Source organism: Epinephelus moara, chromosome 9 (genome assembly GCF_006386435.1).
Source record: "Epinephelus moara isolate mb chromosome 9, YSFRI_EMoa_1.0, whole genome shotgun sequence".
In the NCBI taxonomy this organism is placed as follows: domain Eukaryota; kingdom Metazoa; phylum Chordata; class Actinopteri; order Perciformes; family Serranidae; genus Epinephelus; species Epinephelus moara.
The window spans coordinates 23,095,045-23,112,536 of record NC_065514.1 but is presented as its reverse complement, the minus strand read 5'-3'; the positions used below and the strand labels follow the sequence as shown (position 1 = coordinate 23,112,536).

Sequence of the window (17,492 nt, the reverse complement as noted above, 5' to 3'; positions counted from 1 at the left end):
CTCACACACACACGCGCTCTGTATCTCCACATCAACCCAAACCTTGTAATTATGTATATGGAAGAATTTAAAGCCAGTTTAGATGTGGATACACCCATAGGAGCAGTGTGGCACAAACTGTAAGTGGAAAATTTGGCCAAAAAAAAAAAGGTTGTTGGGTAAATACAGGTATAATACATCACAATATCCTCTTGAAAAGTGTTGTATTGAAAAGATTAACCCCAAACACTTAGGAGAAGACAAATATGTTGGATAGTTGTACATAGACCCCCCAACATCATTTCACCAAGGCCATGAAACCGTAAAATGTTACAACTTTGCTTTTGACCTTGAAAGAAGAATGGTTCACTAAATCCATGACGGTATACTTCTAATACAGGATGCAGGAGGTTATTAGTATCAAAAACAAAACATTCCTCTCTTAGGCTGGGCCCATTTTTTACTTAAATTGACTGGACTAGCAGAGGCCAAATGTAGTAAAGACAGGAAGACATTTCTTCCAAAGTCTGCATGATCCAGAACATTAGAAGTAATATTAAATGGGTTACACAACACAACTTAATTATGCTGATACACTGTCTCATTTTTAATTAAGAGTTTTCTGAAGAAATTTACATAAAAAAGAGAGAATAAAATAAAACTGCTCTTCATTTGAAACCTTGGGCTTCGGCCAACTGTGTGGGTCTCTTAAAAACATTCAGCCTATCCACCAGCCATTACACTTAGAATCCAATACTATCAAAAGGCTATTGGGAAGCAATAACATTCAAACAGTGGGGACTATTGTCGATGTTGAATCTGAAGTCTTGGACCAAGGTGTGTGTAATGCTGAGGCTTTGGGACAGCCTGCCTAAGTGAAGAATAACTAGACAGCTTCTACTTATTATATATCTAATTATATATGTGTAATTTATTAATATTGAAAATAGTCTTTGTTGTATTTGTTTTTATATTGTAACTTTTGTATTCCTTTGTAGAACACTTTGTGATTTCACTATAAAAATTTCTCCCTTTCATTTCTGGTACAGTCACCCGAGGTGATATATTTCAGATGGGATGAATGCACTTTACTTTAAACTGGGATCTTTGAGGTGAAACTGCACTCTCAGTTGAAGTAGTAGACTTGAATGTAACTTTTATATTTGCAAGAGCTGGAAAAGATTTGTTTCAACCGTGAATGAGTTGACAGGGGCTGTATGGATGAATGAAAACCCTTTACTGAGCACTCGCTGCCGAGTCTTTTTATGGTATGGTAAGTTGGAGACCTGAGGCCACGTATTAATTCTTGTGTTTTATTTATTGATGAATTATAGACAGCGCCTTCAGCTGTCGACTGAACTTACTGATTCAAACTATTCTGTTTTTTTTTTAAAAAGGAAACTTTTGACACATATTTTCTATGCTTTTCAAATATTAACCCTTAAATGGGCATGCACACAAAAATGGTTTTTAATATGACCTGTATTTTGAGTCTATCAGCAAGCTGTAGCCAAGTGTTACTATTACTCACTTTTAATGAGTCATCAGTTGTATAATGTGTTGAAAAATGTTAGGTATTCTTTACCCAGCAGGTTTTAGTGTGTCATAGCTGTTAAAATGAGGTACTCTTTATTCAAGACATGGGATGAAATCTACTCAAACAAACTGCAAATTGTTACCTCACATTTACCGAGCAGATTCTATAGGTTTGTCTTAACAATGTTAATGGACCTTGAGTTGAAATTGTGTTAGTAAGGGCTGTTTTCAAGGTCGAGGATCAACTTTGAATCTCAAAGGCATGTTTGGAAAAACTGAGACAGTCTCATATGCGCATACTTTTTTTCCCCAACTCTTTTTATTGGGGTTTTCAAAGTTCAACAAATCATGGCAGCAAAAGTGAAGACATAATTTCTGGTACAAAAATATAAAAAATATCCCGCAAGTCAAATATCAGAAATATTTTTATATGTATAGAAAAAGACAGACGTTTGCAAAATATAATATTTACAAATGAAACGTATCATATATAAAAAAGGAAAATAAATAGATAATAATATATATTTTTTGTTAATAAAATAAAAGTAACAACAAAAAAGAGGAGGATTTAGGATGATGTCAGATTGACCATGCTTTGTGTTATTTACACTAGGCTAGTTAGGGGAAGAACTTGATGCATCTTTCTTAAAGTGGTCTATAAAGGGTTGCCAGGTCTGGTAGAATTTGTTTTCACACCCTCTTAGGGAGAATTTTATCTTTCCAAAATGTAGGTGGTGCATCACATCCTTCATGAGGGCAGACTGGTCAGGAGCCTGGATTTGCTTCCAGTTTAATAGTATCAATCTACATGCTAGTAGGGTTTCAAGTAACATCATATTATATTGGGAACTGGTTAACACAATATCAGGGAATGTATTCACAAACATTCTGCTCCTAATTTAGCCTAAAAATGTTTAGTAAGGAGTCCTAGCTTAGGAGTGATTTAGGAAAGTTCTCAGAGCAACTCTTACTTAGGAAGGGACAGAAACTTTTATCTTAGTGAGGAGGTGTGGTTGACCCTCTTGTTAGGTATGATGCATTCTTTTAACAGATGTGATTGGTTGTCACAGACACGCCCTTTTATGAGCCTGCAAGGTGTAGACACCCAGTGGAAATGAAATGAACTGCTGACTGTGAAAGTGAGATCAACCACATATCATCCCTGCATGACCTAATCTGTAGCATTTCATTAACTCTCTGTCATCCAGCATTTGGAGACTTCTTCTCTGACCTCTTGGTGTTTCCACTATTTTCTCCTCTGATTAAGAAACACTTAAACCTCTTAAAAGTCCTCCTCTCTACGCCTACAGTCTTTCACTTTTGGAGCTCTTTCAAGGTCTGAGATGCTCTGTGAATAACTTTTATCTTTACAAGGACCAAATCTTAACTTTAATTAGGGAAATTCTCAGAAAATGTCACAATTATAAGAATTTTCTTTGAATTTCGTCACTAGGAGCAACTCTTAGCAGCAGGAAACATTGTGAATATGGCCCCAGAACTTTTAATACCAAAGGGTGCAGTCAGTGGACCCAGGACATCTGATAGTTACTTAACAATATTTTGCCAATATGTTGTGACTTTTGGGCAAGTGCCAGAACATATGGGTTAATATTGGGATACATTTTACAGAGCTTATTTTTTTGATAAGTGAAGTCTGTGCAGTATTTTTAGTTGCATAAGTCCATGTCTACTACAAACTGAGGAAGAATGTTCCAGTAGTTGGGTCACATGCACATACCTATTTATTTAATCACTTATTTTTGTTTATACGAGTCCAAGTTTCTGATTTTTTTTTTAAAGAAATAAATGTCCAAAGTGTGTGACTAACTCTTACTTTCAGTCTTTCGGAGTGAACTCATAAGAATCAAGGAATTTGTTTGTTTTCTCCCCGCCATAAATTAAGCCACGCGACATACTGACTCCACCTCAAGTCTGTCTTGAAATGGACACGTGCTCCTCCGTGTTTAAGTGATTTGTTGTCCCACAGTGTGAACACAGATGGATATGTGTGAGGAGCCGAGAGATGTCATTCTCACTACACCTGTGCTGCCGCCTCCTGGACGGACGCGACTCCTTTGCAGCGACTGTACTATAAGTGAACGGGCAGCTTATGAGCCCCACTCAAAGCGAGAGAACCACACGCAAGGAGCGGGATGGCGAGGATAATACTGCCGCACCTCCGCGTCCTTCTCGCGGGGCTCTTGTTAACGGGGACCTTGACAGTCCAGGCAAACAGAGGCGCGACATCGCCCGACGAGGAGAGGGACAAAGAGAGCGACGCGGAGGCGCCATGTGAGGTGAAAACCGTCACCGTCTCTACACTGCCCGTACTCCGGGAGAACGAGTTCAGCTTCACCGGCGGAGCCTCGGGGAGCGTGGTCGGAGGAGGAGGAGGGGGTGCCGCCGCTGGAGCAGGTGGTGCTGCTGGTGGAGGAGGACCTGGAGGAGGAACTGGTGCTGGAGGAGGAGCAGGAGGAGGGGGGGAATCCCGGCTCCTGTTATTCGTTAGAACAGACCTACCTGGGCGAATTTCCGTAATGGATGATCTTGACAACACAGCTCTCCCCTACTTCACACTCGGTAAGAACTGCTGTGCCACTGTGTCTCCCCTCCACCACCATCATAACCAGTCAACCTACTGTATAGCTTTGTGCGCATAGGGACCATGCATACATACACACACACACACGCAGTGGCAGGGCTGCACTCACGCTGAGATACACTCCCAAATCATGCGCTCACACACGCACTAATCACCTGTCCTGTTTCCATCACCCTGTTTGGATTCCATGGTAACTAAAATGTTGTGTCTCCCGCATGACGCGCAGCCAAATAACCCAGGTAAAAAGGTGACCCACAGTGCCATCCCCTCCTTCCCTTGTGTTACTTAAAATACTGCTGCTTCCGCATGGGATCCAAACTAAGTAGCGCTCATGTTTAAGTGACACTCTCCTCTCCTCTTCCCACTCTGTCTCCCTCTCTGTCTGTCTTCCCTATTTTGTGGTTAAATATGATTATGACTTTGAATTTCATGCATACCCTAAGTATGGTGCCCCAATCAAGGAATGCAATTTGGCCCTGCAAATATGCATGAAATTGGTATTTTATTCTCACTTGAGCACATAATTCTCGGCACACATGCATCGCTGGTGGTATAAGTTGAATAAAATACCAGGCTGGAGTTTGCATCACTGTCGGTTGGTTTTAAAGGAAAACTATATGTGTGTGTTTAGTCAAAGATACCTGAGTGGAGCCAAATTTCTGGTCTTGTGAAGTTCCCTGTGGGGAAAAAGGTCCTGGGTGCAGCATCACTGATTGGATAATCATAAAGGGCATGATAGTGGGGAAGTATTTCTGCTTTCTGGAAACAGATACTTGCTCCATCAGAGGTGCAGACTATGCATGAAGGAGACTTGCTTATTTTGCTTCCTCCATATTTTTCACTTATGTCACAGACTCATGAGAAAGATGGATGTTGTTATACTTGCCCCTTTGGTGTGCGAGTCGAGTTTTTATGACTGTGTGTGTGTGTGTGTGTGTGGCACACAGTAATGTTTGTCAAATGCAATAAGCCACACAGGGTGGACCATAATTGCAAAATGCTGCATGCTTTCCAGTTCCCAATCAGTTCAGGGCAACTGTATCGGCTCGGTACGATAGGAAAACTGTTATATGGCAAATACGAAGATGCAAAGACTCGGTGGAGGTCGTTGATGTGGGGACTGAAAAAATCCATGTCTCATTACTACAGTTTTTGGACTCTGGCTTGCTATCTTCTTTTTTTTTTTCTTCTCTCCTCTCCTCTTTCCATCCCTGGTCTCTGTTTCATTCTCTGTGCGAGGAGTAAACTGGCTGCGCGAAGCAAAGGCGGGCAGGCAGGCTGAGGGCTGGAGCATTAAGCTAGTAAATCACTTTCTATTCTCATTAAGGACAGCCGTTGACTGGTGAGAAAGGCCTCTCTGTCCTCCCAGTCAGCCAGCTAGCAAATTTGCTGCTTCGCCCTTCCAGTGCATGACTGCATGCTGTGGAGAGAGGAGGAGAAAAAAAGGGGGCTGTGATATTTTTTAATGCAAGCATGTTCGCTCACGGCGTTGACCATATTGTGGAACATCTAGTGTTGTTGTTTTCTGATGTTCTCACTACAAAACTGTCATTTATGACACTGAAAAGAAATTCATACCTAAAGACGTGTTTCTGTTCAAAATAATACAATCTGCAGACACTTTCATTTCACATACTGCACGTCGTCTCCTGGGAAATCCTAGTTTTTCATTGCACACTGGTATGTAAACACCTGCTGGGTATGTCATTACACCGCCACACATTGCGCAAACCGTCACATTATTATAATTGTGTTAAGATCCTGACGTCCAAGGCGGAAGTTGACATTTTGGTGTCACCTGTTTTCTCCCCTTCGCGCTCAGCATTCACCGCCACAACGCATCGGGCCATCTCGACAGCCTTCCTCTTGATGGATGTATTAGTGGCAGAGTTCTGCTCGTGAAATGAAATGTTGAACCCCCCGACATCATAAAGACGCACGGCGTTGTTGATTCAGTGGGACTAAAATAAGCAAATTGAATCACATGGACGGTGAATTTTTATGATCGGAATTGCCTTTGTTTCATCAATATTCCACCTTATTATTTTCTCGCTCCTATTAAAATTGTGAATTATGGTGCTCCAGGTTGCTACAAAAGCTTAAGCATCACCAAAAACACTTTAAGATACAGCTCTGGCATTTGGATTGTCTTTTTTTATTTATTCCTTTTTCCGTTTTATGTTTTAATACCTACTAAACATGATATAGGAGTGTATGGTGTGTAGACTGTATTGGATTGAGGCAGACACCCATCAACACTCTATTCTGGAAGCTTTCAGGAAGCTGTTAACATCAGTGTCTGTTACAAAAAAAAAGAGGCTAACAACAACAACTCCAATAGGTAATCTCAACTAAACATCAGAGAACTGTTGCAAATAATTTAAACTCGTGGTAAAAGAGTAACTGAAATGTAATCCAAAGACATTTTCTTACTGACTTTAAAAGCAGGAAGTGAACATACTGAAAGTTGTAGTCCTTGTGTGCACATTTTGACCTGTCACGCTTAAAATAACTTTATTTTTGAACCAAATTATTAGACTTTTTATGAATATATGCTCACTATTTTGCTTTACATGCACTACTACTGCCTCATCAGTCAGTGTTTACTACTGTGCCACATTTGACTGACATGTAGAAGTGCAAACAATATGTCACCACACATGACACCATCTCCTCTCCTCAGCTGTACTTCCTTCCTTTCATATCACACAATTCACTTACTGTTTTTTTTTTTTTTTTGAAAATGGCACCGGAGAGATTTCAGAAATGCTGGAGCGTGTCTTATTAGCCAGATGCCATCCAAACCCTAATGAGCGCAGTCCTTTGTCTGTTTCCTCGATACTGTCAGATGTCCGATTGTTTTGTTGAAACGGACGTCAGAGGTTAAGGAAGGTGGGGGGAGAAAAGGACAGCAAGTCCCCTTCCCACTGTGGCCTGCTGCCTGCTCAGCTTTGATTTATTACCTCAAGTGTCATGGAGAATGGATGAGCAGAAAGGGCAGTGTGGAGGAAATGCACAGGGCTCCTTCCCCCCCCTCCCCTGTTTCTTGTTGTTGTTTTCCTTATGTAAAAAGAGAGACAGGAAACAGTGAGGGAAATCGACACATTCAATAAGCAGTCCGTGCTTTACGTTTAATTGTTTTGTGTGGGTGCATTTTAGTGCACTGGAAAAAAGAGTTTTGTATATGAGCCATATTCGAGGAAATAGGTGTTCAACTTTCAGCTTCAGGGCTTTCCTCTCCTTTCCTAGTGCCATCAAACTCTACTGTTCCACCATCGTTTCACTTTTAAATTTGAGTTTCAGTGCCAGTTTTTAACGCAGGTTTAGCGTGCAGAATATGTTGGAACTGTAATACAATTTTGCAGCACCGCACTCAGAAATTCTGGGGAGAGAATTCAATCCCGCGACGCTTTGTCACACAAGATAATTTTCTTTGCTCATTTTAAGTGATGTGGGACTGGGTGGAAATCGATATGTTTAGCAACATGGCTGACTCGGTAAACACCTCATTAGGAGTTCACCTTTTTTGAAAACCTTCAGGCACTTAGTGCGGGAGCCAAACATTCAAACCTCTCCCTGTCCTTTATCGTCTCAATCCATCGCATCGGACTTAAGCATCACATTTTTTAATTTCCCACCGCATCTTAGTATATTTTTTCACGCTTCTTATCGAACTCGGGCTTGTCAACCAGCCTTTTCCTCTCTCTCTCCGTCCCCCTCTCTCTCTCTGCCTTGCTGTATCTCTGTAAGTAGGAGTTACAGCAAACCCTGCTTGCTTAGAGATGGGAGATTAAAAGCAACAGTGGTGAAGTGAAAAAAAGAGAATGCCTGCACCGGAGCACTCTGTTCCCTGTGGCACTGAACATGTACACACTGCACTACAATCTTATGTCAGGGGTTGAGCTTAGCACTACAGGACAAGCACTGAAGAGGGGGGGTAAGGTCAACAGAAGAGATGGAAGTTATTACACGGTGTGGAGCTGAGATGGAGGTGTGAGTTTTTTGTGTGGAGTTTTTAAATTTTAGCATAGCGCTTAGTTTAGTGCTGAATGGAGTGTCGTTGGGAATACTATGAATAAGCTCATCCAACTGATATACGGAGGGGTGTAAGGAGACCACAGAGAGTAGGATCAGTGGTGGAGCTTGTGCAGGCCATCAAATGGTCTATTTGTCATCATTTGACCTGCTATAATAGACCTATAGGAGGCTGTCTTTTTAAGATGAATGCTCCACCACTGGCGGTCTCATTTGTAGTGTGAATTCTGTTCCTAACCACACTCTGTGCATGTCATACCCTACCTCCAGTCTTTTTAGTCTCATGTCCTTTTGGTTTGATCATGCAGAGCAAAATGGCAGGTTTGCGACAAGCTCTGCATGATTTGATTCATCAGCCACTTCACTGGTTGTTAATGCATTTTAGCGACCAGGGTCCCTTTGTGTTAAAAGTGCAAACACTCAAAAATGAACATTTCATACACATGCATTGGTCCTCATGAAATATGCATTGAGAATGTACATTTTTAAACCTCAGACCAAGTGCAGACCATTTACCAGCTCGAGCCAACTGTGATATGGTGAAATTAAAAATAAGGGTGATGGGTAATTTTACTGAGCGTATAAAACTTTATGCAGTCCACATAGCTACTACCAATCAATATTCCATTTTTTTACAAACTGAGATGCTTTTAAAGTTTAATGATGATTAAGATGCTGCCGCTGATTGTGGGTTACACTTGCATGTGTGAAGGATTGCTGAGTCTGGGTGTTAAACAGAGCCACAGCTTTGTGTGGTTGTTGTGTATAAAGGTGGCAGCTCTGACGTTGTTTGACAGCTTTTGCAAAGGCGACGCAAGATGTGTGAGGAATTAAGGGAAAAAACAACATGCTGGTATTTGCTTGTTTGATATGCTGAACGAGGCTGTAGTCAACAAAAGAAGAATCTGGAATTCTAAGTACTCTTCAACCAATCAGTTGGTTGATGGGGAATAAAAATCTGCATGCTACTCTAACTAAATTGGTGACAGTACAAGAAGTGCATTCTAACAAAGCAATTTTGCTTGAGGCCACCGTATTTTTGGAAGTCTTTGCAATGGGAAGGCCAAGTATTTTCGTTTTGTTAAAAACACTAGAACCTTGATGACGCGCTGAGAATGTATTCTGCTCTGAGTGCTGCATTTTGGACATTTTTTTCTGGTTGAGAAGGAGTTGAAAAATGTTCCCAGCCTTCCAATCACAGTGAAGGAGGGGCAAGAACACTACATTGTGCCAACATTTTAACTTGTGTGGATATTCTGTACCATAGCAACCAGACTTAACTAAGCGATCTCAGCTGAAAAAACTTTCCGCCTCCATTTTGTCTTAAACCTCCAAGCTAGGTGTTTTTAAAAGAGACGTTATGGGATGAGAAAAACACTTTGGGTGGACACATGGCCTTATGAAAGTAAAACCAGCAATTGTCTAATAAGTGGGAATTTGGACACACAAGAGCATATCGACCAACCAAACGACAAACCGACCAAACACCAATAAATCAAGGAACAGTGGTTAGCATTATCGCCTCAAGCGAGCAGCAAGAGGGTTCCTGGTTTGAACCCAGGTTGAGAGTTTTGAAACCCTGGAATAGGAGTCTGCATGTTCTCCCAGTGTCAGCATGGGTTTTCTCTGGGTACTCCGGCTTCCTCTCACAGTCCAAAGACATGCAGTTTAGGTTAATTTGTGACTGTAAATTGGAGTAAGAAATCGCAATGATGTTGTGACTTAAGTATACTGATAATATCGTATCGTGGATCCTCTGGTGATTCCCACCCCTAGTGACCATGAGGTCACATTGCCTGCACCTTAACCTTGCTAAAAGTATGTACACTTTGCTGTCAGCAATCATTTTGTACCTCTAAAATCAAATAAAGGTTCACAGTTGTCACCTTAAGGACCATTTCTGTACCTTGCAGTGTACTTTTCTAATAAATGTACCTTTAGGTACAGAAACAATAATCCTATTTCTCTGTGTGCAGAAGGTGTCAGCCCTAATACTAAATGCTGCTTTGTTTGCAGTGTGTGTGTATACAGTGTATATATAGAGAAACATACATCTTTCTTTTGTGAGAGAGTGCTCTTTGGAAAACAAACAACAGATTGTACGGTTGTATTACCTTCCCCAATGGGAAACTCATTTGACTGGCAGAGAGTGAAGAATCATGCTCGTTTAGCCTAATGGTGACAGGCCTAAGTGATGGCATGGAGAGAATGGATGAATTGTGGTCAGTGACCCATGCTGGTTGCTTTTCCTTCGCAGGAACTTGATTATGTAATGCTTTGTTTTTGCCACCAGTGTCTCCAGCCTTGCCTTGTGGCGGTGGTGGACAGCTTTGATCTCAGCATAATCATTTGATCATTACCATTGCTGAGGGGGGCACTGTAGTTATCTTTGACGGAATGAACAATGAAGTTCATGTAAATACCCCTAATGAATGCACTAGCTCAGTTTTTTTCTTGCCCCTTTTCTCCTCTGATTTATGCCAAGCAACAACACAATCGTTCATACATTTTATTTCTGTTGGATTAATTGGCCAAAAAAGATCAAAGATAATGTTTGGCAAATGAGGGAATGGTGAAGTTCAGTGGTTTTTGTTTTGTCGTATATTGTCTGTTTAAAATGAGTCTGTTAAGATGCTATCTTTTGGGGTGGTTTACTTTAGCTGGAAAAATAAAAAAATAGGTAGATCCTGAAAAAGTATTTACCCTTTCTTATACATAAACATGAGGCGTGGGCTCTGTTTACTTATGTATCAAACAAATTAGGTTGTCTGCTTATACATGTAATTGTGGAGGCTCTATGAAATGTAATGGTTGTATCTGATGTTTGAAAGTCTGGGCTGAGCAGGCTGGTCATAGACTAAACATCCAATATACATAGCATATAGAACCACTGTTACCAGCATTTGAGCAATTAGCATTTTACACAGGACCTCCACTATGGCTTTGAAAGCTTTTATAGATTCAGTGACAAGCCCAGAGACTCTCACCAGTACTATTATGTCTCTTTTCATGTAAACTGAAACCAGCAACCTGCATTTATTGAGACATTAGCATCAAAAATTAAAAGCAACCTGAACTTTTTTCATCGGTCTATGTGCCTGTAGGAGTTTGAATGCGACCTTCTGCTCTCTGATTGATTTTTGCTGATCTTTTTCACAGCATTGTTTTATGTGGGTGTACCTCTATTAGTCCAAGACAACTTATCTTGATATGTAAAGCTAGACTAGTATCAAAGAATAGCCGGGATGGCATATCTAACAAGAGAAAAAGCTGATCCCCAAAAGATTCATAAACTTTCTGCTTGTGTACTGTAAAGGGGCTTTCTACTCTGTGCACTGAATGCATAATGTGACACTGATTTATAAAAGCAATTCCATTTAGTTGCTCTTTTTGGTCCTTGGGCTCCTCCGATGTGTCCCCCGCCACATAATAGAAGGCCCCATGTGACAAAAACTGTGTAATGTTTTTGCTCTCTTAGTAAAATACTTTCTACAATGCGAGCCAGACGTTTGGGGCTCGGGGAGTTCGGATGAAATCCATCAACTTGCACACAATATCTTTAAAACCAAGCATGATAGATGTAGGTTTGTTCAATTTTTCACAAAGTTTAAATATGCCTACAGATCACTGAGGTCATCATCTGTGGACAATACAGCAATTGCTTGAAGCCACTTCAGTATACTGCAAGAGAAGCACACGTAACCTTTCATCCAAAGCTCTGATGTGATTCAATAAAAGACAGGAATTAGAAGGGCAAGTTTCCATTAAAGGTTGATTGAGTAAAGGAATAGCATTGAATCCAGCTTAAAAAAAAAAAAAAAAAGGTGAAATCAAGGTTTTTTTAAGATTTTCTAAACCAATTAACAAATAGATTTAACAGAGTTGGAATTAATGTGAACATGTGCAAAATGAAAGCTGTGCTTCAAAAGGATGAATAAACTATTCTTCTATTACTGTTACGTGATTTGATAGGACTGTGAAGTTCACAGCGAGTCCAGCAGTTTGAGTTGAAGATATTTTTCTCTCCTTTACTTCTGTCAGCATGTAATATTTTTTCTCTCTTGGTATTTCACTTTTAAAATTGGGCAGATCAATACAGATGCTTGCCGTCCTGACGTTTAATTTTGAGCATTGATTCTCGCATAAGAAAAAAATATATATTGATACCAAGTCTTTAACGTAACAAGGGGTTGCTTTATATTTGATGAAAGTAAATGTGTATCTGGAGCTGAAAATGAAAAAACGAAATGAAGCAAAGAGTTGGGAATGTGGGAGTTATTATTTTTTTTCGTTTGCTTCTCATTTACACAGGCACATTTAGAAGCACATAGACAGAGATAACAACTAGACAGTGGCCCTGGCAAATGAACATCAAGCATTTCCTTTGAATATTTTGTTTGATGTTGAGTTCATTTGACTGAAATTTTTAGGTACATAATGTTGAAAATTTGAACATTAATTCGATATTTTTTAAGCGAATTAATACACATTTTATAATTTCAATCGACTGGCAGAATGTGGCTGTCAATTAAACAGATCAGGTGCCAGAAGAAAAAAAATTACAGATACATTACATTTGTACATTTCATATGTATCATATCAGTGTTTCTAAAGTGATGTAGAGTATGAGCTGACTTTGTCACTGGGAAGTGGAGGGGATAGTGGATGGCGTGAAACCAAGGTGAGACGGCTGCAAAGCCGCAGACCACAAAATCATTTTTTTAAGCAAGTTATCCACCCATTTCCAGCGGCTTTTTAGCCACCAAATATGGGTTTTTCAGTTACCTGTCACTGTGTTTCCAGCTGCGATAGAGTCACAAAGAGCAGTTGTTTTTTACTTAGACACTGCTGTGTTTCCAGCCGAGATAGTGTCATGAAAAGTGGGCGTTTTTCACCTAGACATCGCTGCCTTTCTAGATAGAATATTGCCATAAAAAGGGGTTGTTTTTTACTAGCCATCACCTAAATTCAAGCTAGGGTAATGCCACAAAAGTTTACTTAGACATTGCTGCATTTGTAGCTGGGATTGCGCTATAGAAATGATTTGTTTTTTCATTGCATTTGTAGCTGGGATTGTACCACAAAAATGATTTTTTTTTTTTAAGATTATTTTTTGGGCTTTTTGCCTTTAATTGACAGGACAATGTGAAATGGGGAGAGACAGAGAGTGGGGGGGATGACATGCAGCAAAGGGTTGCAAGCCGGAATCGAACCTGCGACCGCTGCAGCGAAGCATCGCCTCTGTACATGGGGCGCTGGCACTATCCACTACGCTACCGACGCCCCAAAATGAATTGTTTTTATGTAGACATCACTGCATTTGTAGCTGGGATTGCGGCACAAAATGAGTTGTTATTTCCTAGACATCACTGCATTTGTAGCTGGGATTGTACCACGAAAATGAGTTGTTTTTACTTATACATCACTGCATTTGTAGCTAGGATTGTGCCACAAAAATGAATTGTTATTTCCTAGACATCACTGCATTTGTAGCTGGATTGCGCCATCAAAATTAATTGTTTTTTTCTTAGACATCACTGCATTTGTAGCTGGGATTGTGCCACGAAAATGAATAGTTTTTTTTCTTAGACATCACTGCATTTGTAGCTGGGATTGTGCCATAAAAAATGAATTGTTATTTCCTAGACATCACTGCATTTGTAGCTGGGATTGTGCCACGAAAATGAATAGTTTTTTTTCTTAGACATCACTGCATTTGTAGCTGGGATTGTGCCATAAAAAATGAATTGTTTTTAAGTAGACATCACTGCATTTGGAGCTGGGATTGTGCCAAAAAAAAAAAAAAATTGTTTTTAAGTAGACATCACAGCATTTTGTAGCTGAGATTGTGCCACAAAAGCAGTTCGTTTTTCCTGAGACATTGTTGTGTTTCCAGCTGGTGTAGTGCCATAAAGGAGGTTGGTTTCCAGTGGGAATTGCAGCATCGAAAACAGGTGTTTAAAGCCAAAAAAAGGATCTTGTCCTTGTTTTGTGTGTGCACCTAAACCTAACCTCGCATTAACCACAGTGTTGTTGAAACATAAAGTTTTAATGTATCTGCTACATAATATCATAAAAATAATTTGTATCTGTGGTTTGCAGCAATATACAATGCCAATGTTTACTCTGGAGACTGGGTAGACTTCAGATAAATGCAAAAACTTTCAAGTGGTTTAATTCCTTGGTGTGTGGTTTTACACATTTGCAGTGAAAATATTTCCCCTTCCTACAGTATGTACAAAGGCAGACGGTACATAAAAAGAAGAAGCCACCACCAACCACTCTTTTAAATACCTTTTAGCTTTTTCTGATTTGAGAGACAGTTCTGGCCTTGCGTTGGGATTTGAACTTACCAGATGACTTTAATGAACACAATAGCGGAGTCCACCTCTGACTGTCTCAACTAAATGAAACATGAGCAGAGAAAAAGGCTTGGAGAGCAGACAGAGTAAATGCGTGTGTGGAATAGACTTTTGTTTGCTCCTTGAGGCGGTGTGAACTCACATTTAGGATTTCTGCTTCTTTTGGAAGCTGCAGTGTTGAACAAAAATGTGAACTTCATCCTCATGTGGGAGCTATCAGGGCACTCAAGAGCAGGTGGAGTTTCCTTTGCCTGGGCTCTGCTCTCACTCGTGTGCAAGTTCTAACTTATCTTGCGAGAGTTGTAATGGAAATGCTGCATACCTGCCTGCTGATACTCAGTCAGTCGGTTGCAGACAGCTGTGCCAATGCTTTATGTAACACACAAGAGAAGCAGCTTTTGACGAATGGAAGTGCTGCTTACATCTTATAGAGTCCCTGATAAAGCTGCTGTAATTTTTGTGTAGACCATTTATTGATACTTCTATCTTTCTTTTAGAGATTTTGTGCCATTTTCATACATAACTAATTTTGCGCAAATCAAAGGATCAGTCAGTCACCAGTACAAGCAATAAATTTTCAAAGTCGTTTTTTTCTCTGTGGTATCTGCTTCTTGCCAATAACAAAAATGGCAACAAAGACCAATTCATTCCTCAGGATTAATAGGAATAATGTGAAATAGGAAACAGTGCATTGCCAAAAATAGGCTGTTTCACTCCATTTGTCCACTCTTTTTCCCTGTTAGCAGTGTTTTATGTTGACATTTTAATAGTTTTTCCACGTCCAAATTATTATTTTGTCTGGCTGATTTTGATTGCACAATGTGTCCTTCTCACAAAAGGAAATTGAATTGTTTGAATTAATATTTGAGCCAGTGCATGGCTGGGTCCATCACCTTGCAATCTGCAAAACACAACCACACCAGCCTGCCGTAATTAAGACCGCTGAGGAATAAGGTGGAGATGAGAGTCAGCATCAAACTGTCAGTAAAATGTATGTTTTACCCAGAACCTGTCACACAGGAATTCACTCGCAGCCCCCTCTTCCGGCTTCAAACAGACCAAATGGCCTGTAAATGTCCTCCTACTGGTTGACAGGTTAGATTTCCAGATCACAGGCAGGATGAAAGCCCAGCTTCACTCTGTTTGGGCTCCAGATGCTCTCTCTCCCTCCTGTCCTTGCGTCTTTCATACACACTCCATATATTGTTCACCAACCTCTGCTTTCATTCTGAGCTTGTCAGACTTATTTCACTCAGACTGCGCTTTATGTTTCAATAGTTTTGGGATTTCTACACCGTTCTTTGAAATCCATTTCAACAAAATGTCTTATCTGTTGGTCTGTTTTTTCTTCATCAGTGTGCAGGAGAGTGTGGCTTGTGCTTGTAGTACCAAGATCGCATGTGTTAGTTCTTTATCACCATAGCAATGTAGTCCTGACTAACCTAGTTAATGGAATTATTGAAATCGCGTAAGGGTTTTATTTTGCAAACATGACAAGCAGTGTGTGTGTTTGAAAGAGGAAACGGAGACTCATTGTTCATATAAGCTGGTCACAATGATGTTTAAGACCCATAAAATTTGATTCCCACCAGAATTTGCTCTGCACCTTGGAAACGTGCCAGCTCCGCACAGCTCACTATCATCATATCCCCATGGTTCCTACAAAAAGATTTTAAACCTTTTATCTATGCTAGTGTGTTTGCACCTATTTGCATTCCCTCCAAGCTGTACAATCTGAGATTTCCTTTCAGATAAAGAATGTGCACCATTAATCTCCCCTCGACTGATGGGTTCCCTCCCACTATTTTTTCTTTTTTTTCTGCTCCATCATGCACATCTGTCCAAGTTCCTGGTGGAGTTGCCTTTATCTGCACAGGGACACATGTTATATCTTTTCTTTTTTTTTCTTGTTGTCAGTCTGGATAATATCGGCCCATTGATTCCAAACAAAAGGAAGAGGTTTTCTCCACTCTGAGTTGTCGGTAAGACTTGGCCAAACAAACTGTATGACCTCAGGGATGAGTAGATTAAGTTGCGATGGGCCTTTATTGGCTTGTTAGAAAACGGTGGCCTTGTATAGGTTTTTATAAAAGAGCTTATTATTTGAGAGCCACAAAGAGAATCATGTATCCAATGATTGATAATTGTTTGGTTAGGAGTGCTTATAATAACATTGCCTTGAAATGAGCCTTTTGTTGTCAGTGTGTTCAACATAATTGCATGCAAGATTGTTAAATTGCTAAAGTGCAGTATGTTGCCATGTTATTTGTATTTCTTTTTACCATTTTAGAATATGTCTGTCAGATTTAATCATTTCTTTCATACAGCATCAGTGAAACTGAATAGAGGTGTTTTCAGCACACCTCTGATAAGCCTAAGGGGAAAATGGGCATTTGGCCTCACACATTGTATGCTTATCCACAGGAAGCTCATTGGTATGTCATGGCTGTATTCCCCTCGCCTCCATTCAGAGGCACAGCACACAGCATTTTTTTTTTTTTTTTTTCCCGGTATTTTGTCTGGCTCTGGATTAGCTCTGATCTAACAGCAATTACCCTTGGAAGTCTAACACAGCATAGCATGCTCTCCCGAGGTCACTGCTAGGTGATGTGTCTTCCGACTGGTTAAGAGCATTGTCAAGGTGAGAAATGGGCACGCGCGGCATCTTCATACGTATTTAAGGGATTGTCCGTCGTTATCATTTTCGCGCGAGAAGTGGACTGTTTGTAGAGCTGTGCAAATTAAACCTGATTTGATTAAGACGCTACACAAATACCATTTAAGTAATGCAGTCGTGCATAGACCCAGTGGTGGTAAAACAAGTGTTGATAGCTTGCATAAATAGGCTGGTAGACATATCCTCCTCCCATCTGTTTCACACTATTACACATTCAGAGACAGAATGAAAAACACATGTCTGATGTTAATGTTAATGTCACCTCTTCTAAATAAATAAATCACACATCCAGCAAACAGGA

At 40.2% G+C, this 17,492-nt stretch overlaps 1 protein-coding gene across 1 annotated transcript in view; it reads left to right on the top strand.

The window, feature by feature from the left end:
• The first annotated feature begins 3,455 nt into the window (after positions 1-3,455).
• LOC126395591 (astrotactin-2-like) overlaps positions 3,456-17,492 on the top strand; it is a 434,195-nt gene continuing 420,158 nt past the window's right edge. Inside the window, exon 1 of the mRNA XM_050053178.1 lies at positions 3,456-4,095. Within this exon, the coding sequence (XP_049909135.1) occupies positions 3,669-4,095 (427 nt within the window). The 5' untranslated portion in view covers positions 3,456-3,668. The remainder of the gene's footprint in view (positions 4,096-17,492) is intronic.